The sequence below is a fragment of the Homalodisca vitripennis genome, chromosome 5, assembly GCF_021130785.1.
Source record: "Homalodisca vitripennis isolate AUS2020 chromosome 5, UT_GWSS_2.1, whole genome shotgun sequence".
NCBI lineage: Eukaryota > Metazoa > Arthropoda > Insecta > Hemiptera > Cicadellidae > Homalodisca > Homalodisca vitripennis.
The window spans coordinates 86,961,340-86,979,380 of NC_060211.1; the positions used below are offsets into that span (position 1 = coordinate 86,961,340).

The 18,041-nt window shown below is 32.1% G+C and overlaps 1 protein-coding gene across 3 annotated transcripts in view; it reads right to left on the reverse strand.

The window, feature by feature from the left end:
* Nucleotides 1-17,364, reverse strand: part of LOC124362468 (CCR4-NOT transcription complex subunit 6-like) — a 228,442-nt gene extending 211,078 nt beyond the window's left edge. For 2 of the 3 annotated variants that reach the window (XR_006922458.1, XM_046816997.1), the window contains exons 1-4: nucleotides 17,257-17,364; nucleotides 11,534-11,662; nucleotides 8,678-8,864; nucleotides 1,595-1,770 (exon numbers count right to left, since the gene is read on the reverse strand). Coding sequence is in view for 2 of the 3 variants with exons in the window: in XM_046816997.1 (XP_046672953.1) it covers nucleotides 1,595-1,770; nucleotides 8,678-8,864; nucleotides 11,534-11,654 (484 nt within the window). In the remaining variant the exon portion in view is untranslated. Of the gene's footprint in view, nucleotides 1-1,594; nucleotides 1,771-8,677; nucleotides 8,865-11,533; nucleotides 11,663-16,475; nucleotides 16,968-17,256 lie in introns of those variants that run through there. The other variant, XM_046816998.1, reaches the window with a different exon arrangement.
* Nucleotides 17,365-18,041: the final 677 nt, after the last annotated feature.

Genomic DNA, 18,041 nt, shown 5'->3' on the forward strand with positions numbered 1-18,041 from the left:
AGATAAAATGATCTAAGAGTGGATTTCGAAAAAGCCAAGTGTTCAAACAATGTTGGCTTATTTTCAGACTTCTTTGATTTGTTAAACAGCCTTAACGTAAAATTGCAAGACACAGACTCAAATACAGTTACTGATCAAGATGTCACCAAGATGTACTGTATATTGAGAAATTGCAACTTGGAAACATAAAATATCAACAAACTCCTCAGATGAAACATGCTTCAAGGAGGTTTTTGAAGGATTTCATTTGAATAGCCAAATATCAAACCATTTGGAGAACCTCACTGAAGAGTTCAAACAAGAAATACTTACTAAACACTTGGTAATAGGAATATAGATAGTTAACTGACCTATTCATTTCAACATAGAACCCTTGCCAGAAGCATTGCAAGAGGAAGGTTTGAAAGTAAAAAACATTTTGTTTGCCAGATAAAGCTTTAAGTAATCACCATGTTGAATAAAATACTTCAAAAGTGTTCACAGGAATCTCTTCAACTATACTTGCCTTTTTCAAGCACCTACTTGTGCGAAAAAGCATTTTCAATAATTGTGGCAATCTAAACAAAGTATAGTAACAAACCTGGATCTTGCTAGTGCTAGTAAAACAAAACCAATCATAGGTATACTAGTTAAGAAAATACAAGCTCATCCACATCACTAACAGACTAACTACTTATTCTTACAATAAACATTCAATCACAAAAAGTACTTGCTCCACCAGGATCTCTCACTTGCCGGGTGAATGTGCTACCATTACAGGTGGAGGAGCAAGTACTTTTTGTGATTGAATGTTTATTGAAATTAAACTCGGCTATTGCCATTTATACTTATTCTTACAGGTATCTAATTCTTTACATAGTACATCAAAAAACTTAAACATTAAGAGGGCGTGTGGTACAAAAGAGTTTGGTAACCCCTAGTATACTGAATGGTCAAATAAGCTCAAAGATGACATCTGCAAAAGTTCATAAGCAGTAGCATTATGATGCACTAGAAAAGCTGTTATTTTTTCATTATAATTAGAGACTGATCATGTACTATGGACTGTTGTCTTGTCAATCCTAAACTTCACTCAGAACAGTCGCATTGCACTTGTACATGCACATGTATGATTGTCAAAAAAGCTGTATACTATGATCTTTTGCCTACCATAGATCTTGCCCCCCTTATACTCTACAAGGCTTGGCTAAAAAAAGTCATGTTTCAACTTACAACTTTAGGAAAAACCTACATAGTTCCTTGAAATTCTATGTTCCACTGATTCAAGTTTTAAACATGCTAGATTAAAAAAAAAAAAAAATACTGAACGATAAAGAGTAGCTCATTCATAACATGACATACTCATGATATTAATGATAAAGTGTTTTAACAGTGTTATCTTTCAAAACTTGATGCATCATGTACTTGAAGAACTTTTTCTTCTTTCTATTTATTTTTAATAAACAATATAGATTGACTGATCCAATTCCCAATATTAAGTATTGAAATGGTCAGTTATCAAAAAAGAGAATTAAGTATATAAAATAAAATCAATTATTAAACTAAATGATAGTATAGTGTTTCAGAAGGTTTTGTAAAGCAGTAAAAGAATTACCTTGTAAGCTGTCCAGAAGGTAAGTGAGCAGTTTCTGGGTACCGTTGGCTTCACTGTACAGCTTGAGACATTCTTTACTGAGAGGGTTTCCGGCCAATCCCAAAATTTGAAGCTGAAAGAGTTTTCCCAATTCATATGGCAGTGTCCGAATATGATTGTGATTTAACAGCAGTTCCCTGTAACAGATTAACAGAATTACCAACTTACAATGCTGGACATACCACGCACATGTTTTTGGTTGAAGTAAAGGTGTCTGATGATTGTAACTACTGAATCAGATGTAGTCTAGTTGAGTTGTTGTATTGTTAATTGGTTTACTAATAGAAGCATTATCCCAATAACATTGACAGTCAAAGGAGTCCTACAGTTCTAGCTCAACATACAACAAAGTTTTATAAATCAATATGTTCTATCAGTCTTGGCTAAATTAGTAGCAACCAAAACCTGATTTCAAAATCATAATTCCACTATTTTACTAATCAATTACATCTGGATATCTTACACGCCAATGTCACTTAGTCTACAATTTAATATTGATATAAGGTGGAACAAATGGATCCAATAATTCCAGCTTCAAAATTATTTCATTACATGGTCTTGTGTTAGCTGGATAACACCAATTATTTAAGAATTGAAATAAAGTACTGTTACGAAAATTTCTAGAATAGTTACCTACTCAAGTAAGGAATTCTCTCTAGGAAAAATAATAAGCTACCATCTCACACCTTTTAAAGATTGCACAAACATCAAAGATGACCATACTATCAGGAGTGTGTGTCCCTCCACTTCCACTACAAATGACATTGCTCATTGGATTCAAAACGTATTCAACATGGATATTTAAATAACTATATATTCTTTATGAATGTTGAGTTTAGCTCCAGTTCACCTTCCTCTTAGTGCAGCGTCTGGAATCTGACACTGTCACACATGACTCCTGGAATCTAGACTCATGTTTGTCTGAAGAGATCCAAGAAAATTAGATGATGAAGAAGCTCAAAACGAACTCTTTACATCATTTCAACATCAGAAACACCTAAACTACAAAAGTTTATCTATGTGAAGGGGTATTCTCATTATCTCATCAGGTGTACAAATAAGTGCACTACAATGTTTTAAACACAATCTCTAAGGATTGTAAGCAACCGAGTTTTCTACACATAACGTAGCTGTTATGGGAAGGGTTGATTAGCTCCAGTTCACCTTCCTCTTAGTACAGCATTTGGAATCTGATGCTGTAACAGACTTGACTCCTGGAATCTTGTTTCATGTGCGTCTGAAGAGATCCAAACAAAGTCTGTGATAAAGAAGTTCAAATTATCTCTTTACATCATTTCGACATCAGAAACACCTAGGCTACCAAATAAGTGTAATCAAGGTGACATAGGTATTCTCATTATCTCATCAATTGAGTGCACTATGGTGGTTTAAACATAGTGGAGCAACTGAGTTTTCAGAACATTAATTAGCTATGGTGGGAAGAATTGATTAGCTCCAGTTCTCTTAGTGCAGTGTCTGGAATCTTATGCTGTCACAGACTTGACTCTTGTAATCTGGAGCCATGTTCGTTTAAAGAGTTCCTAAAAAAATGGATCTCTCATTTACATTGAATCAACCCTTATCAGAGCCATACTAAAATTTAAAACACTCTGAATAAAGAGAAGTAAGAGGTAACATGTTTAGAGATATGATTGTCCTGTCTGATAAAAATGACAATTCAGATGAAAATTCTTAACAATTTAGTGACAGGTGGTTAGAACCTATACTTTCTTTGCAAACAAAATGTCAAAAACACACTGCCAAAAATATTTAAGTTCAAAATCCAACCAACAAGCACAAACCTTTGTCAGAAACAATAAGCAAATTTCAGCAACAATAAAAGAACAAAGCAGTACAACAGATGACTTGTTTTCACAAGCAATACTGCAGGAAAATGTAGGAAAAGATGCCTCTTTTTGCACGTTTAACAAAGTAGGTACATATGAAACCATTTGTCACATTTTATGTATCCATATAAAAAAGAAGAGAACTAACCTTCCAGTTTGGTAAAGGTAAACCTACTCTTCCTAGATTATAAAATCTTTTGTTAAAACCTGGTTTTCACCCTCAAGCCTTTTACTCAACAATGCCTCTTTACAGCATGACAGTTCTTATGCAAGAGGTATTCACTGTTGGTGAGATAAAAGGTCACAATATGAGAGTTAAATAACATGCATACAATATAAGATAAAGACTAGTTGAACAACCTAAGATTGCTCACCATTCTTGGTCTAAAAATCCTCACATGTGTAGGTTGAAGTCAATGCAACACATCATGAAGAGAATGTAAAGTAATTAAGACGATATACAAAGTTAGTAATTCAACAATCTCTAAGTCAACCTTCTGTTAGTCTATCAACATTTTTTTTAATTAACTAGGAACTCTAAATAAATTTAAATAGTTTTAAAGAAACCAATAAAGTTGTAACATTCCTGATTACTTTGAGATCCAAAACAGAATTAAGAAATAAAAAAGCTGATCCCTTTGTTTCAATGTGCCTTTTGTCTGTCAAGTCATTAAGTAGGACTTGCCAATTGGACTTTCCAGTTTAGTCTCGCCTTATCGAGACATGTGTTATTGTGACGTGTATCCTATGTGACAGCAGAGTACCTTACAGTAGCAGTACTTTGTACTTCTGATTTGAAGCTGAGTAACAGGTATACGTTTAATGTTTCGACAGAAAACTTATCTGTTGTCAAGTGTGACACTGCATGTTCATCGGCTATGTATTATTGATTGGTGAATTTTAATGCATGCTTAACTTATATCTAAGGTTCCACACCTGAAGCAGAGAACGTATAAATTACTTTAAACATAATGTTTCAAGTTTTTGTTGTTGCAATATTTATAGAAAATATAAAAAATCTTGTTACACATTGAAATCATAAATCATCAATAATGAATTTCAAATATAGAACAATATAAATAATGATATTATAAATAAATATAATTTAAAATTATTAAACAAGACATTTGGTTCAAGGCCACAAGGAGATTAGTAATAGTAAGTATAGGTGTTAGTAATAGACACTGAAACACCTTGGTCCAGAAAGCCTCTAGAATGTAAATTACACTAACTCTGAAATATTCTAATGTTACAGCCATGAAAAGAAGCTCCATAACCCTGAAAGCTGTATCTCCAGTAGCTTACGATCTCTGGGAGCTGTGAGTATCTTCTGGCAGCTCTGGCATTTGGAAGTTCCCAGCCCCTGATGGCTCTCAGCCCCAGGGAGAATATAGCTCCTGAGAGCTTCCAAACCTATAGAAACACCCGACTTCCAGAAGCTTCTGGTAAGTCCCAACATTTGGCAACTTTCGGTCCTAGGCTGGTCCAGACTTTTAGGAGCTCTCAGTCTCTAAAAACTCCTAGGATTTTTAAGCAACCGGTCCTTGAAAATTTTGAACCTCTAGAATCTCCCAGCATCTGATAGAAACCGACCTCTGGCCACCTCCTGACCTCTTGCATACTCAATCTCTAGGAGCTTGCAGACTGTTACAGCTCCCATCCTCTGTCTACTCCTGTAATCTGAAGCCATGTTCGTTTGAAGAGTTCCTAAAATATGGATCTCTCATTTACATTGAATCAACCCTTACCAGAGCCATACTAAAATTTAAAACACTCCCCGTCTTTTGGAGCTCCTGACCTCTAATAGTTTCTGACTTCTGGCAACTTCATCTCTGACAAAACTATTACATATACACAATCATTTTGTATATATAACTTTGATCCTAGTGTTCCACCGGTAAAAAGGTTAAGTTTATCAAGTTGTAGGTCTTTTTTCAATGAACTTGTTGAGTGTGTAAAAAGGATTGTTGACCAATCAAGCAGTAAGAGCAGTCTTCAATCTTCTCAGTGAGGCACCTCAGTTCTTCTGGCGGTTGTGTGCCTATATAGGAGGGTTTCTTTTCATATTGGAAGAGATGATGGAGCTGAACGGTGGTAATGTATTCTGTGTCTAGTATTGTATCATGGTCTATTCTGCAGCAGCAGTAGTCCATCAGTATATAAAATAACTTTTTTATGTAGAGGTTTACTATTGTCTTAATCTTTTGAGTCCTAAAAGCTTCTCTAGAAGTTTCTCTGAAGTCTAAATCAGCTAAGACTCTTATGGCCCTCTTTTGCAATATTAATTTTCTCTCTGAATATTCTTGCCAAGATTCTTCCCCATACCACTAGGCCATATCTGAGGTATGCTTCAAATAAAGAATGACAGGCAATTTTTGCAGTAGTCATATTACAGATTTTGTGCATTTTATCACACAAAGAGAGGAATTTTGTTTGGAGAGGAGATTGTCTATGTGCTGTGACCAGCAAAGACCCTCATCAACACTGAGTCCTAGATACTTGGTTTGGTATTTCTTTCCACAGTATTAGTTGGAACTTCATCCCTCCAAAACTAGTAGGCTTGTTTTGTCTGGATTTACCACTAAGTCAATTTGATATGCATTTTGAAAGGTAGTATTGATAAGCCATGTTCAGTGCTGTGAGTGATTTGACATCCAGATCATCTTTATGTCCACTCAGGAGCAAAGAGGTGTCTTTGGCGTACTTTGAAACTGTTTAAAATTCGTCAAGATGTTCTGGTAGGTTATTTATGAACAGTATGAATAGTACTGATCCCAATATAGACCCTTGGGACACTCCTCGATTTACAGGCAGAGGTCTTGATCTGGTTATTTCTGTAACTCCACTTTTTGCTTGCTTTTTTTCTACTATTTGTTTTCGGTCTTGAAGATTGCTTATGAATCACATCTTGGCTATGCTTTTATTGCCTATTTTGTCTAACTTTTGTAATATCAGTTAATGGCTCAGGCAATCAAATGACTTGCTTAGGTCTACGAAGAGACTTGTAACAAGTTGTACTTTTTCTAAATAGCCAATGATGTAGTCGGCAAAGCCAATCAGGACTGTTGTGGTTTTCCTTGGCGACACCATGATGACTATCATTTAGTAAATTCGACTTCTCACAATGGTCCAAAAGTCTTCTCAGAACAACCTTTTCCTGGATTTTGGAGAAAGTTGGCATTATTGATATTGGTCTATAATTACCAACTGCTGTTTTACTGTCTTTTTTGTTTGGGTAAACTTTTGCAAGTTTTAAGGCTGAGTTAAATTGCCTTAACTGTAAGATTTGTTATAATAATTGTGAGTGATCCCTAAAGTATTTCAATATTTTTGTAGATATGTTGTTTTTTGCTGCAAAACTGTTTGTTTTGAGATTTTTAATAATATTATGTACATTATATATTACAGTATATTATTGTTTTTATGTGAATTATGTATGTGTTAGTAATTTTGTGTTTGGTTTGTGTATTGAAAATTATGTAAAAAATAACCTGCAGATCGGGTTTATAGATGATTTAGGGTAGTTTTTAAATGTTTTTTCGGTGATACTGGTGAAGAAGTGATTCATATGATTTGCAACTCTGCATGGGTCATCTTGTACATGTTCACCAATTTCATCATTTATTATCTCCGACAGGATTGTAGATTTATTTTCTGCTCTATTTATAAAACAGGCTGATGTTTTTTGTCTTAATTTTCTAAGCCTCATACCATATTCAGCATTGGCTAGGTCCTTTATATCTTATCTTGTTCATTATTTCTTTTTTCATATTTTATAAGTATCTGGGGGATATTTTCTTTTAACAAGCTTGCCTAATTGTCAACAAAATGTTTATTTTTCACTTTCTTTTAAGTTCTAATTATCTTTAATGGGCAAGCTTGATAAAGAGTGATGGTAACTATGAGATAAACTTTACTGAAGTACGAGACTAGTGTGTAACCAAAAATGTTGATATTTTGTAAAATTTCTTCGTTGAGTCCATGTTCTGTAGGTAGAAAGATCTTTGGCTGTAATTCTTCAAGAAAGTGGGATAGTCTGTTTTTCTGAGTCCGTGGATATTTTTATACAACAGTTATGTTTAGGTTAGCTAGTTTATGGGATAAAGGGAGTTTTCAAAAATTATAGTTTTGTATTTTTGTATTGTCCTTGAATGTTTGGGTGAAAAACGGAATTTCTGGATTAAGTTAACAATATTTTGTCTTGGTGGCAAATAATCATCCTGAAAATGTACTTGCATTGCACAACTATCTTATGACTAATGGGTACTTGAGTATCTGAAGTTTTTACTTTCTGTAATGGGGTTCTCTGGCTCCCCCACTCTTTTATAAGTACTGGTCAGTCATCTGGTTGGGACCCTGAGTCACAAGTGAGCTAATCAGTTTTAGTGACAGGGTTTGTCTGGCTCCCCACTCTTATTTAATAGATGGTCAGATGAAAATAGGTCAAATTGCTGTGTCTTGTGGTCTCAATTTTTACAGAGAAACACTAAAATAGTTGGATTTCCTAGTTTGTTCTCCTGAGCAATTTTACTTTTTAGATCTCAAACTTGTTTAACTTTTGTTAGATGAGCCTCTTTTGTCCTCTTTTGTTTTCTTATTCATTTTTGGTTTTCTTGTCCTAGTTTTTCTGTTCTTGTCTTCAAAACCAGCTTAAGAATTGTTTCAGAAGTGCTATTGATTACATTCCTTGTAAGTTCCATGATGGGTTGCTCCATCTGATCCACTTTCTTCAACAAGAGGGCTAGATCTAGCAAGAGAGCAATTTGGTGGCAAAAATTTATTGTTACCAGAAAATAAAGATTTCTTGTATATACACTCCAAATATATTTCAGTATTACATTTTTTCCATCACAGAACTCAATAAGTTAGTCCACATAAGACATCTCTTAGTGTAATATTTGCTAGACTGCTGTGCTAATACAAAATTTTAACTCATCTCAACTCAGTATTTTCTACTGATTCATAAATATCTATATTATAATTCTTATCACCATGTAATAACATAACCATTGTCCTAATGTCTTATTTATTATTATGTTCTATTAATGAGTAACATATTGGTTTCTCTTCAATCATTTGTGTAAACTCTGAATGAAATGTTTAGCGTGCCTTTGAAAATAAAATATGACATGCTAAAAACCCAATCACTACTCAAGTGAAATTGTTCAATTCTAGGACAGTGATGAAATTCAATTACCTGAGATAAATTAGTTCGCCAAGTTCCGCAGGAAGACTGCGAAGTTTGTTACAGGACAGGTCCAGCATGCGTAACAACCCCAATTGTTGGATTTCAGCTGGCACACGGACCAAGTTGTTATCATTCAGGTACAGGCACGTCAGATTTGTTAGGTGCCATAGCTTGGGGCTTAGATTGCGAATAGATCCTGCAAATAAAAAGAAATTTAGTATTCTACCGGTGCATATTCACATTAAAAATGTCAGTATACATGTGCATTGTAGCATGTAGCAGACTGCTCAGTACATATCTAGTTGGATGTACCTAGACTAGTGCATGTTCCCTTTATATGTTGTATAATGTGGCCGGTGTGTAAGTACTTACTGTAAGAATGCCTAAATTACTTATATTGTTTGTTCAGCTGGCTGTAACCAGATGTGGTTGGACTACTCTTGGATTAAAACATTTAGATACCTGAGAAAGTTAACCGCAATCTATAAGTAAAGCTACATTAATGGAATTTATACTAAAATTGTAGCTTGTTTATTATTTTTCCATTTAGTCTTATAAAGCAAATTACTTAAAAAAAAATAACTTCCGGTTTTTATTTCAATAACAGTGGAAAAGGTTCCGACTTTTGACACTTTCCAACCAAACTGCAAAATTCAGAACTCGGAAACTTGTGATTCGATTAAGACCAACAGTTTTATAGGATAGCTACAAATGTATGTACTGTTTCGGAGAATTAAATTTTATAAATAAGTTTATATGAAAATCTGTTTTAAATTATTATCTAAACTTTTATTCTTGACCAGGTAGTTAAAAAAAATCAGTATTGGTCTTGATACAGTGCTCTTAACCCTAGAACTGGCAATGGTGTCACTCTGTACTGGCGGCTCTATTTTAACAGCCTCGCAGACGTTTCTTATAATGTATCACATTTCATAACTGTTAGTCCAAATATAAACTATTATATGTCAACTTATTCACAACTATATGGAGAGCCTTATAATAACAATATCTTATTGTTTCCATCGAAACATATTTTTATTTTTTTTACAAAATGTACGAAAAATGTTTTTTGGAAATTTTTTTTGTAAATATTCCGTTGTGTAACTTCTTAGCAATAAGCTTTACATCAAAACCGTAAATGTATAACTTATGCAAAATTTTGTCCTGAGTACAAAATATATAATTATTGTAACTTTTACCGCAAAACGTATGTGTTACAGGGCTTTGTATGAAAAAGCACCCATATTTACTTATTTTCAAAAATGCGTACATTTCTAAATAAATATTATTGTTTGTGGGTAAACATAATCTCTTGACTGCATTTATACTTATATAAGTATGAGAGTAAAAACAAAAATAAAATAAAATAATAAATTTTAATCTTACCTTATTTACATATGTACAATATATAGAAAGATTCATTTTTCATTCAGCGTCACTAGATCCCGCCCTGCGAGCTCTCTAAGATTATTTGATCGGTCTCTAAAGTTTTCACCCATACTGAACAACTAAAACTATAACCTAAGAAAGCTAAAACAACAATAATAACAACACCAAATAAATACTATTGGATTCGTAACCTCAAACACAAAACCCGGCACTTGTTTACAGTTTCACAACGATGTGTTTGACCCGTACTACGTTCACGTCAGCTGTCCAAAAAAAACGATGTTTTACGGTAAACAAAGAGGACAATAATCGAAGTAAGAACAGTAAATCGGTACTATAGTTAATGCTCTTCCAGAATATATAAAATAAAAATCATTTATATGACCTAAATTGCCTAAAATTTCAATAACTGTACATGTCTACTTTGGCGACGAATATTCGTCGTTGCCAAATCGGACGGGCCTTTGGCGACGAAAATTCGTTTCATACCAGCTCTAGGGTTAATGCAACTGGCTTAGGCGTGTAATTTTCTTAAACCAATATTTATAATGTTTAATTTTTAACACCAATTTAATTGAGCAGGTTTTGTCCATTTACATCAACCGGCACCTGCTCATTTGAAGGCTAAGGATTGTACCTCTGTTACTGAAAACACTCTATTCTTGAAAAACAATGTAATGAATATGAAAGTGGTACATTTTCTCCAAATAATCTATAGATGTTTTATTTGAACAATTGGTTTCCTCATGAGATATTCATATTTAAGAATCCCAGAAGAACAAACTGGGATTTGAACTAAGGAGTCACTCAGAGTTACGTTGCAAACACACAAGATCAAGGATAGTAGAGTACAGGATAAAGCATTCATTAACTTGAGGGGTGCTGTGTTAATTTTTTAGCTATCCGTGATAGAACAGTGTAGATAGAGTAAGGTGGTGCATATCGGGGCTGGTCTCAGTGAGGGAGGAAAGGAAGAGCTGTTTTCATGAACGCGAAGGCTTGCGGTACCTGGAATGAGCATCACGCCACCACAGAATACTGATTCTGATCCATCCAGGATTTGCAGGATTTTAGCTTCTTGGGCTGGTGCAGAGTGTATCTTTAATATTTAGAAAATGCTGAAATTTAGTGTAAGAATTCACTTTCCTTAAAGCAAGCTACTTGAACTCCACTCTGTTGTGAGTGGTCAAGATATGGCTTGAGGGGGCAGGAGAACTTTGGAAGCCACTAAGTTAGTATTGTAGATTATGGAATATAGAAGCAAAATTATTGTAGATTCCTTTACAATCCTTAATAAGTATTTTTTTATGGTTCTTGAATATGAATGACAACTTGATTTTATACTTTTATTTAGTCATTTTATCAATTTCAATGGCAAGGATATTAAAAAAACAACCATCCATGTTTACTTAAATACTTAAATTTTTTACTTTAATACTGGTACAGATTGTTACAAAAACAGATGAAATGTTTTACCTGTTATCTCCAACTCCGACCAGTTGGTCCTCTTCCCGGCAGCAGCATCTTCAGGAGACATAACTGTGTGGTTTCGCCGAGGATTGGTGTTCTCATATTTCTCCTTGATACTACGTGACATCCTGTATACTGGACCAACATACCACAGTAATTATTAGTGAATTCAATATGATGTATGTTTTATTTACACAAAAGCATCAACGAGCCTGACCACAATATGGGTATTACTAGACCCTAGGCATTCAATTTTAAATATCTGTTTGACTTGAAATAAATTACATAACAAGGGTTTGATTGTATATATAATATATATATATTATATATAAATAAATATAAATATATATTTATAAATTTAATATTTAATAATATATATCATTCAATATTTTCTTGTATTACCAACTAACAGGAAATATTTGGTACAGCTTCAACCCCATATATTATAAGAGTCTTAATGTAAGATTCAAGACCAGGTTCTGCGATTTTTAGGCTATCATTTTATATATCAGGTCTTGAATCTTACATTAAGACTCTTATAATATATAAGGGTTGAAGCTGTACCAAATATTTTGTGTTAGTATGTAATATAAGAAAATATTGAATGAAGGCTATCCAGGCTCAAGCAGTAGGTTACTTAAGCATTTATTAAAAAGCACCATTATTTAAAATACATTGGCATAATAAACTTAACTGCATTCAAATACGGGAATAATATATACTCTAGTCATGTTATCTAAAAAAAAAATAACAGCATGTTTAATAATTTCTTAAAATAGTCTTCTATCATTTCCAAAAAAAATCGTAGGTGTTTTATGGAATGAAAGAAATACCAACTGCGTTTGAGAGTAAATTTAGAGTTTTTTTTTATCCTGTCTGTTTTCCATCATTTTTGCCACCTTTGGTGGATTATTCATCCACTTTTCCTCTGTTTTACTCACCATTACACAACTTTTTTACACATATAATTTTTCATTTTCTCTTCCTTCTCATTTTTTTACTTTTCCTGATTGGTTACATTTTGCTGCTTAGTTAATTTCAAGAGACAGAGTCTCAGAGAGTGTTCTCTCTCTGGTGGATATTTTGTGGTGCTAGTGTGTGATATTTTTCTGCAAAGTTTTTGTTTAAAGTAGGCTACTAATATGTGTCAGAATTGGGTAAAAATATGTGGTTTTCTTTGAAATAATCACATTTTTAAGTCTTTTGTATTTGGCAAGTGTGGCAGCCTTTTACCTTTTGCTACACTGACTAATATGGTTAGATGAGTTTAATGTTTTTAGCTTTCTCAAGAATTTTTTTGGTCAGCCGTTTTGGAATTTTTATATTTTGTTGATCGGTACTATATCAAGGGATGTCTTTTCTTTGTCACCTTCAGTGCTACCCCAGGCTGGTGGTTGGAAGCATTACTGTCAATGTCAGCCTGTTCTACTCGTTCCTTTTATAAGGTTTTCTAAGCTTTGTAAAAATGTATTGTTTTCTGTTGTTTTTAATACTTTTCAAGCCAAATAAACTCAATAATGTGTATTGGGTAAAGTAAATATTCACTAAATATTGTAAACATTGAATTAGTACGGTTTGCCATTAAAAGGGCACACAGGCTAGTTGGTTGCTGTTCGCACTCTGAGGCTCCATTTATAACTAGGGCTAAAGTATAAACTATGTTATAAATAGAAACTCTCTTCTAAATTAAAACAAATTCATTTCTGAAACATTTCAGATTTTAGTGTCTTAATGGTAATACATTTTCAAATATAGACTATGATTATCTGGACACACATTACTGTTTGTAAGTTAGAATGACAAAAAAAATGTAACTTACATTTGTATTATTATTGAACCTGGAATATGGAAATATCTAGTTTATGAAATTTATATCACACTCTTAGTGACATTGTTTAATATCAGGTCTTAGAACATAATATCATACATTTAATTAATATCTCTTTAAAATATAAAAGATACCAGGATTGCAACCATGTTTTAAAACTCTATCTGACAAAAATGTAAAATCCTAAAATGTAAATTTAAGCATGAATAAAGTAAACAACTCTCATATTAAGGTACTGTATATTTAGCTCAAATAATCTTTGATTGTATAAACTAAATGATAAAAAATTTTCAACACAGTTGTAACATTTTTTTGCTTGAAAAGCACAAAATTCCAAACTTCCAAATTTACAACACATTATAGAAACAATTTACCCGAAGCTAACCTATTTTGGACAGTTAAAATTTAGGATAAGGTGGATTGCCATTAAAAATTTGCTTTCAGTTGATATTAATATCTAAAAACTGATCATGGTATCACGCACAAATGCAACGTGCAGTATAATTTTCATGCTGTAGTAATGTAAAAAAAAGAAAAACAATTCATATGGTTTTAGTGGAGTAACTTGTGTTTTAAAACTAATTTATAATATCTATAAAAACTGATTAATGAAAAAAGGGTACTTTGGTATTATACAGAAGCCACTATTATAAAGCACGCTGCAGTAGATATCTCAGATTATAAACTTTTCTCAAGATCCAATTTTAGAGTTGCAACACCAACTTCTAAATCATAAACCCCTATCGAGTGACAATTAAATCTCTAAGTAAGCCTACTTATTAAGTTAAATGCAATAGTTTATACTTGAGAACTACACAGCTGCTGTTCAGAATGGTACTCTTATAGTTATCTAAGTAATAAAAATAATTTCAAATGTCATATTTTGTACGATATCACATCAGAAGGGATAAAGAAGCATTTTGCAGTTTTAATTAACAGAAGTGATCTTTGATAATTTTGGAAACTGATAAGAAGTTAAGCCAAGTATTTTAACTTACTTTCCTAATAATTTCTAGAAAATCCTGTATCAACCCAAATATCTGTAACCAGGGTTGTAAAATACCCAGGCATTTATAAATAAGGGTAAATACTCAATGTTTGCAAGTACCCGGATATTATAGAATTTTAATTAAAAACCCCATCTTGGTGGAAGTTTAAAAACCTTAAATCAAATGTATGCAAACTCACTTTACAGAATTGCTTAAACACTAGAAAGTTATTAAAATTAACAGAAATTAGAACTGGGATATACCACTTAGGTTAAAAGATTAGGAAATATATCAAATAAGTATAACATAAAAAGTTCAGGACACATTCTTTAGTGAATGATTTACTAACAATGTTAGAGAAATCCATTAATTGCATAGATCTAGATCTGCAATAGTTTAGGAGCCGAATTGGTCGTATAAGTATAATAGATGCCTCGTTTTAAAGACATAATTACACATTTGTAATTTGTAGGTATTTAGTTTTTCTAATAAAATGTTTACTTTTAAAATGTTTAAACGATGAAGTACCATAAAGTTGTATGGTTTTTGTATTAATTTCCAATAGAAATATTAAAAAACTAAAAACCTTTGGATGTGTTTTCATTATATTTTTAAGATGATACATTTCCCATAATCCTACAACTAAAACGAAGAGCGTCAAAATGTCTGAAGTTCAACATTGTTCTTACGGATAAAATAAAAATAACAACGTAGAGGAGGCTCTTAAATGTACATTTTGCAATAAATTGTGGATGTTTTTCAGAATTGTAGTTGTAATGAAGTAGAGAAAAGATATATCAAACAATCAATACGACTAAAAATATACATTAGCAATCATTCTGAAAATATTATAAAAAATCTAGTTATATGTTATATTTTAAGTAAGATTAGGCCTCAGCTTAACTCAGAACTTAAAATTCTTTATTATACACAGTGTTCAACTGTATGATAGGATCAGTTTTCACAGATAGATATTGACAATTTTAAAATATACTGCAAAACATTTTATACTTTAGGTCCTTTTTATTGAATTTTATATATATATTATATATAATTTATATATATATATATATATATATATATATATATATATATATATATATATATATATTCTTATATAACTTGTAGGCTCTTGCCACTCAGTGAATAAAAAAGAATCAATATATTGATTATGAGAGACTTGACAAGATTATTTCAACATATTGCAGATCTTTTTAATGCATCACCTAAAATGATGATCATAAGTAGGCTATTCTATTTAACTTGTGCTAGGCCTATACCATCAATGTAGTTTTAACTAATTTTGGCTTACAGTTGTATAATAAAACAATCTATAATTTATACTTATTCCTTATATGCTATGAAAGTTAGTAAGAAACATCCAACATTTTCATTTTATATAAATGTATTTTTTAAAAGTTAATGACTCATAATAGAGTAAGGTAGAAATAAAAGTAATGAACTATGAATTTTAAATCATGTATCAATATTTACATCATAGGTCTTGGCCGTCTTACCTAAGTATGCTAAATTATAAATTGAAAAAGACTACTACTAGGTATACTTAGTTTTAATTTTTGTTAAAAAAAATATTTTAACATTTTATATTGAATATGCCCCAAATAATAAATAAATATCAAATTTAAGTTTAAAAAAAAAGTTAGTAAACAAACAGTTTTCATGAGAAAGTACCCGCTGTGAGCATGGAGATGAGAGGCTAAATGAGAATGTAGGCAGTTAAAGTCAACAAAACCTTATAGCGTAACTGGTAACAATTGTTATGATACATCATACTCCATCAACATCAAAATGGAAGATCAAACAAGGACTCTTGCTCATTCTGATGTAAGGTTGGTGAACTAAAATGAATATAATGCATCATTACGTGGTACCATAATATATCCATCCAACTAAAAGCATTTTATGGATTTTATGATCAGTGATATATACTGCTTTCCGCGTACACAGAATTAACAGAATTAAAGTTGTCCATGTAGTATTTAGTAATAGCCCATTATATTCTTTATCATTTACCAAGTGCTAATAAATTGACTGCTGTGTTCAGACTTGGCTATTATGGAGAACAACTATCAAACCAGAAACTGTCTAAATAGACCCAGATTTGACTCACCTTATTTTAAAACTTTATGACAGCCACCGTTCAGTTTGATTGCACACACCTGCTGTAGCCCATTAGACTTAAATATTTCCCAATTATTTTTTGTTATTGTATACATTAACAACACATGGAATATTTAGTTAAAATTTTCATAAAATGAATTCTGATGAATGGCCTAGTCTAACAAAATTTAAAAGCACTCAATAGGTTTTTTTGAAAACAGCCATCTCTAATTAGTACTAGCATATAACAAAGCAGACAATTAAGCTAATTCATGTTTAAAAGGAAGAATATTGTTGAAATGTTGTTGAATATCATGGTTTGACATGCTCCTATGTCTAGATACACGAGTTGGATATCTTTTAAGATATAAATTACCCTAAGCATTCATTGAGCTTAACTACTACTGTGAGGATTAGCATTCAATTTCACACAACATTTGGTTTGGATATTTTAATTTGTTTCAATTAACTCATTTGCATACACAAGATGAGGTTATGTTATTACCATAATTTCAATAACTGTACTACTAAATAAATGAGTGGGATACTTTTAAAAGCCACTAAAATCAATTTTGAATCTGATAATCAAGTAATGTTATATACACAAACATAAATATAGATTTTAAAACAACATATAAATTTAGTTTTAGAAACGGAATTGGGGCAGTTTTTTTGTTAAGATGCTTACTATTTGTCAATATGAAGTCGGGACCGTGTTAGGAAAATTTCAGACTAGGTATTTTAACGACTGATTTGAAGTAAAATTAAAGTTTATTGAAAACTTTACTAACCTTCATCTACTTAAAACACAATCCAACAATTATTAAACACAACTTTTAGCAGAAATCTAAAATACTCAATTCTGGTAAACAAAACAATCTTGACGAACATAAGATTCCACCGACAACTAAAGTACAGATAATAATAGTACGCAATTTTTGGAAAAAGATTGTTCTAACTTGTTATACAGCATGTAATATCATGTAACATCATCGTATTTTCATATAGCGTAATTATTAAGTTGGGTGTTTGTCATTGTAAATGTTTTTAAATTCAGCACCCATAATATCATGTAAGGAAAAATCATTAAAAGTCAAACTTTACAAATGAATGAGGTTGTCTGACAATGGAATCGATTCTAAATGGCCTCGTAAAAATAAAACTAATATTGTACAAAGTGTATAATAATTTACTAGTGATATAATATTTGATCTGATTGTTTAATTATCCAGTAGAGCTCTAAAGTTGGAAAATCAAAAATTAAACATGTGCAGTGATTTATCTGTTTTATTCTAATTTATACCTTGGTGAAATCTTATAACTTGCAATTTATACAACACAATATGAAATAAATCCTAAAGTCTAAATGGCATCCACTTGTCTAAGGTTTATATGTATGTGTGTGTGTGCACACACACACACACACACACACACACACACACACACACACACACACACACACACACACACACACACACACACACACACACACACACACACACACACACACACACACACACACACACACACACACACACACACACACACACACACACACATATATATATATATATAA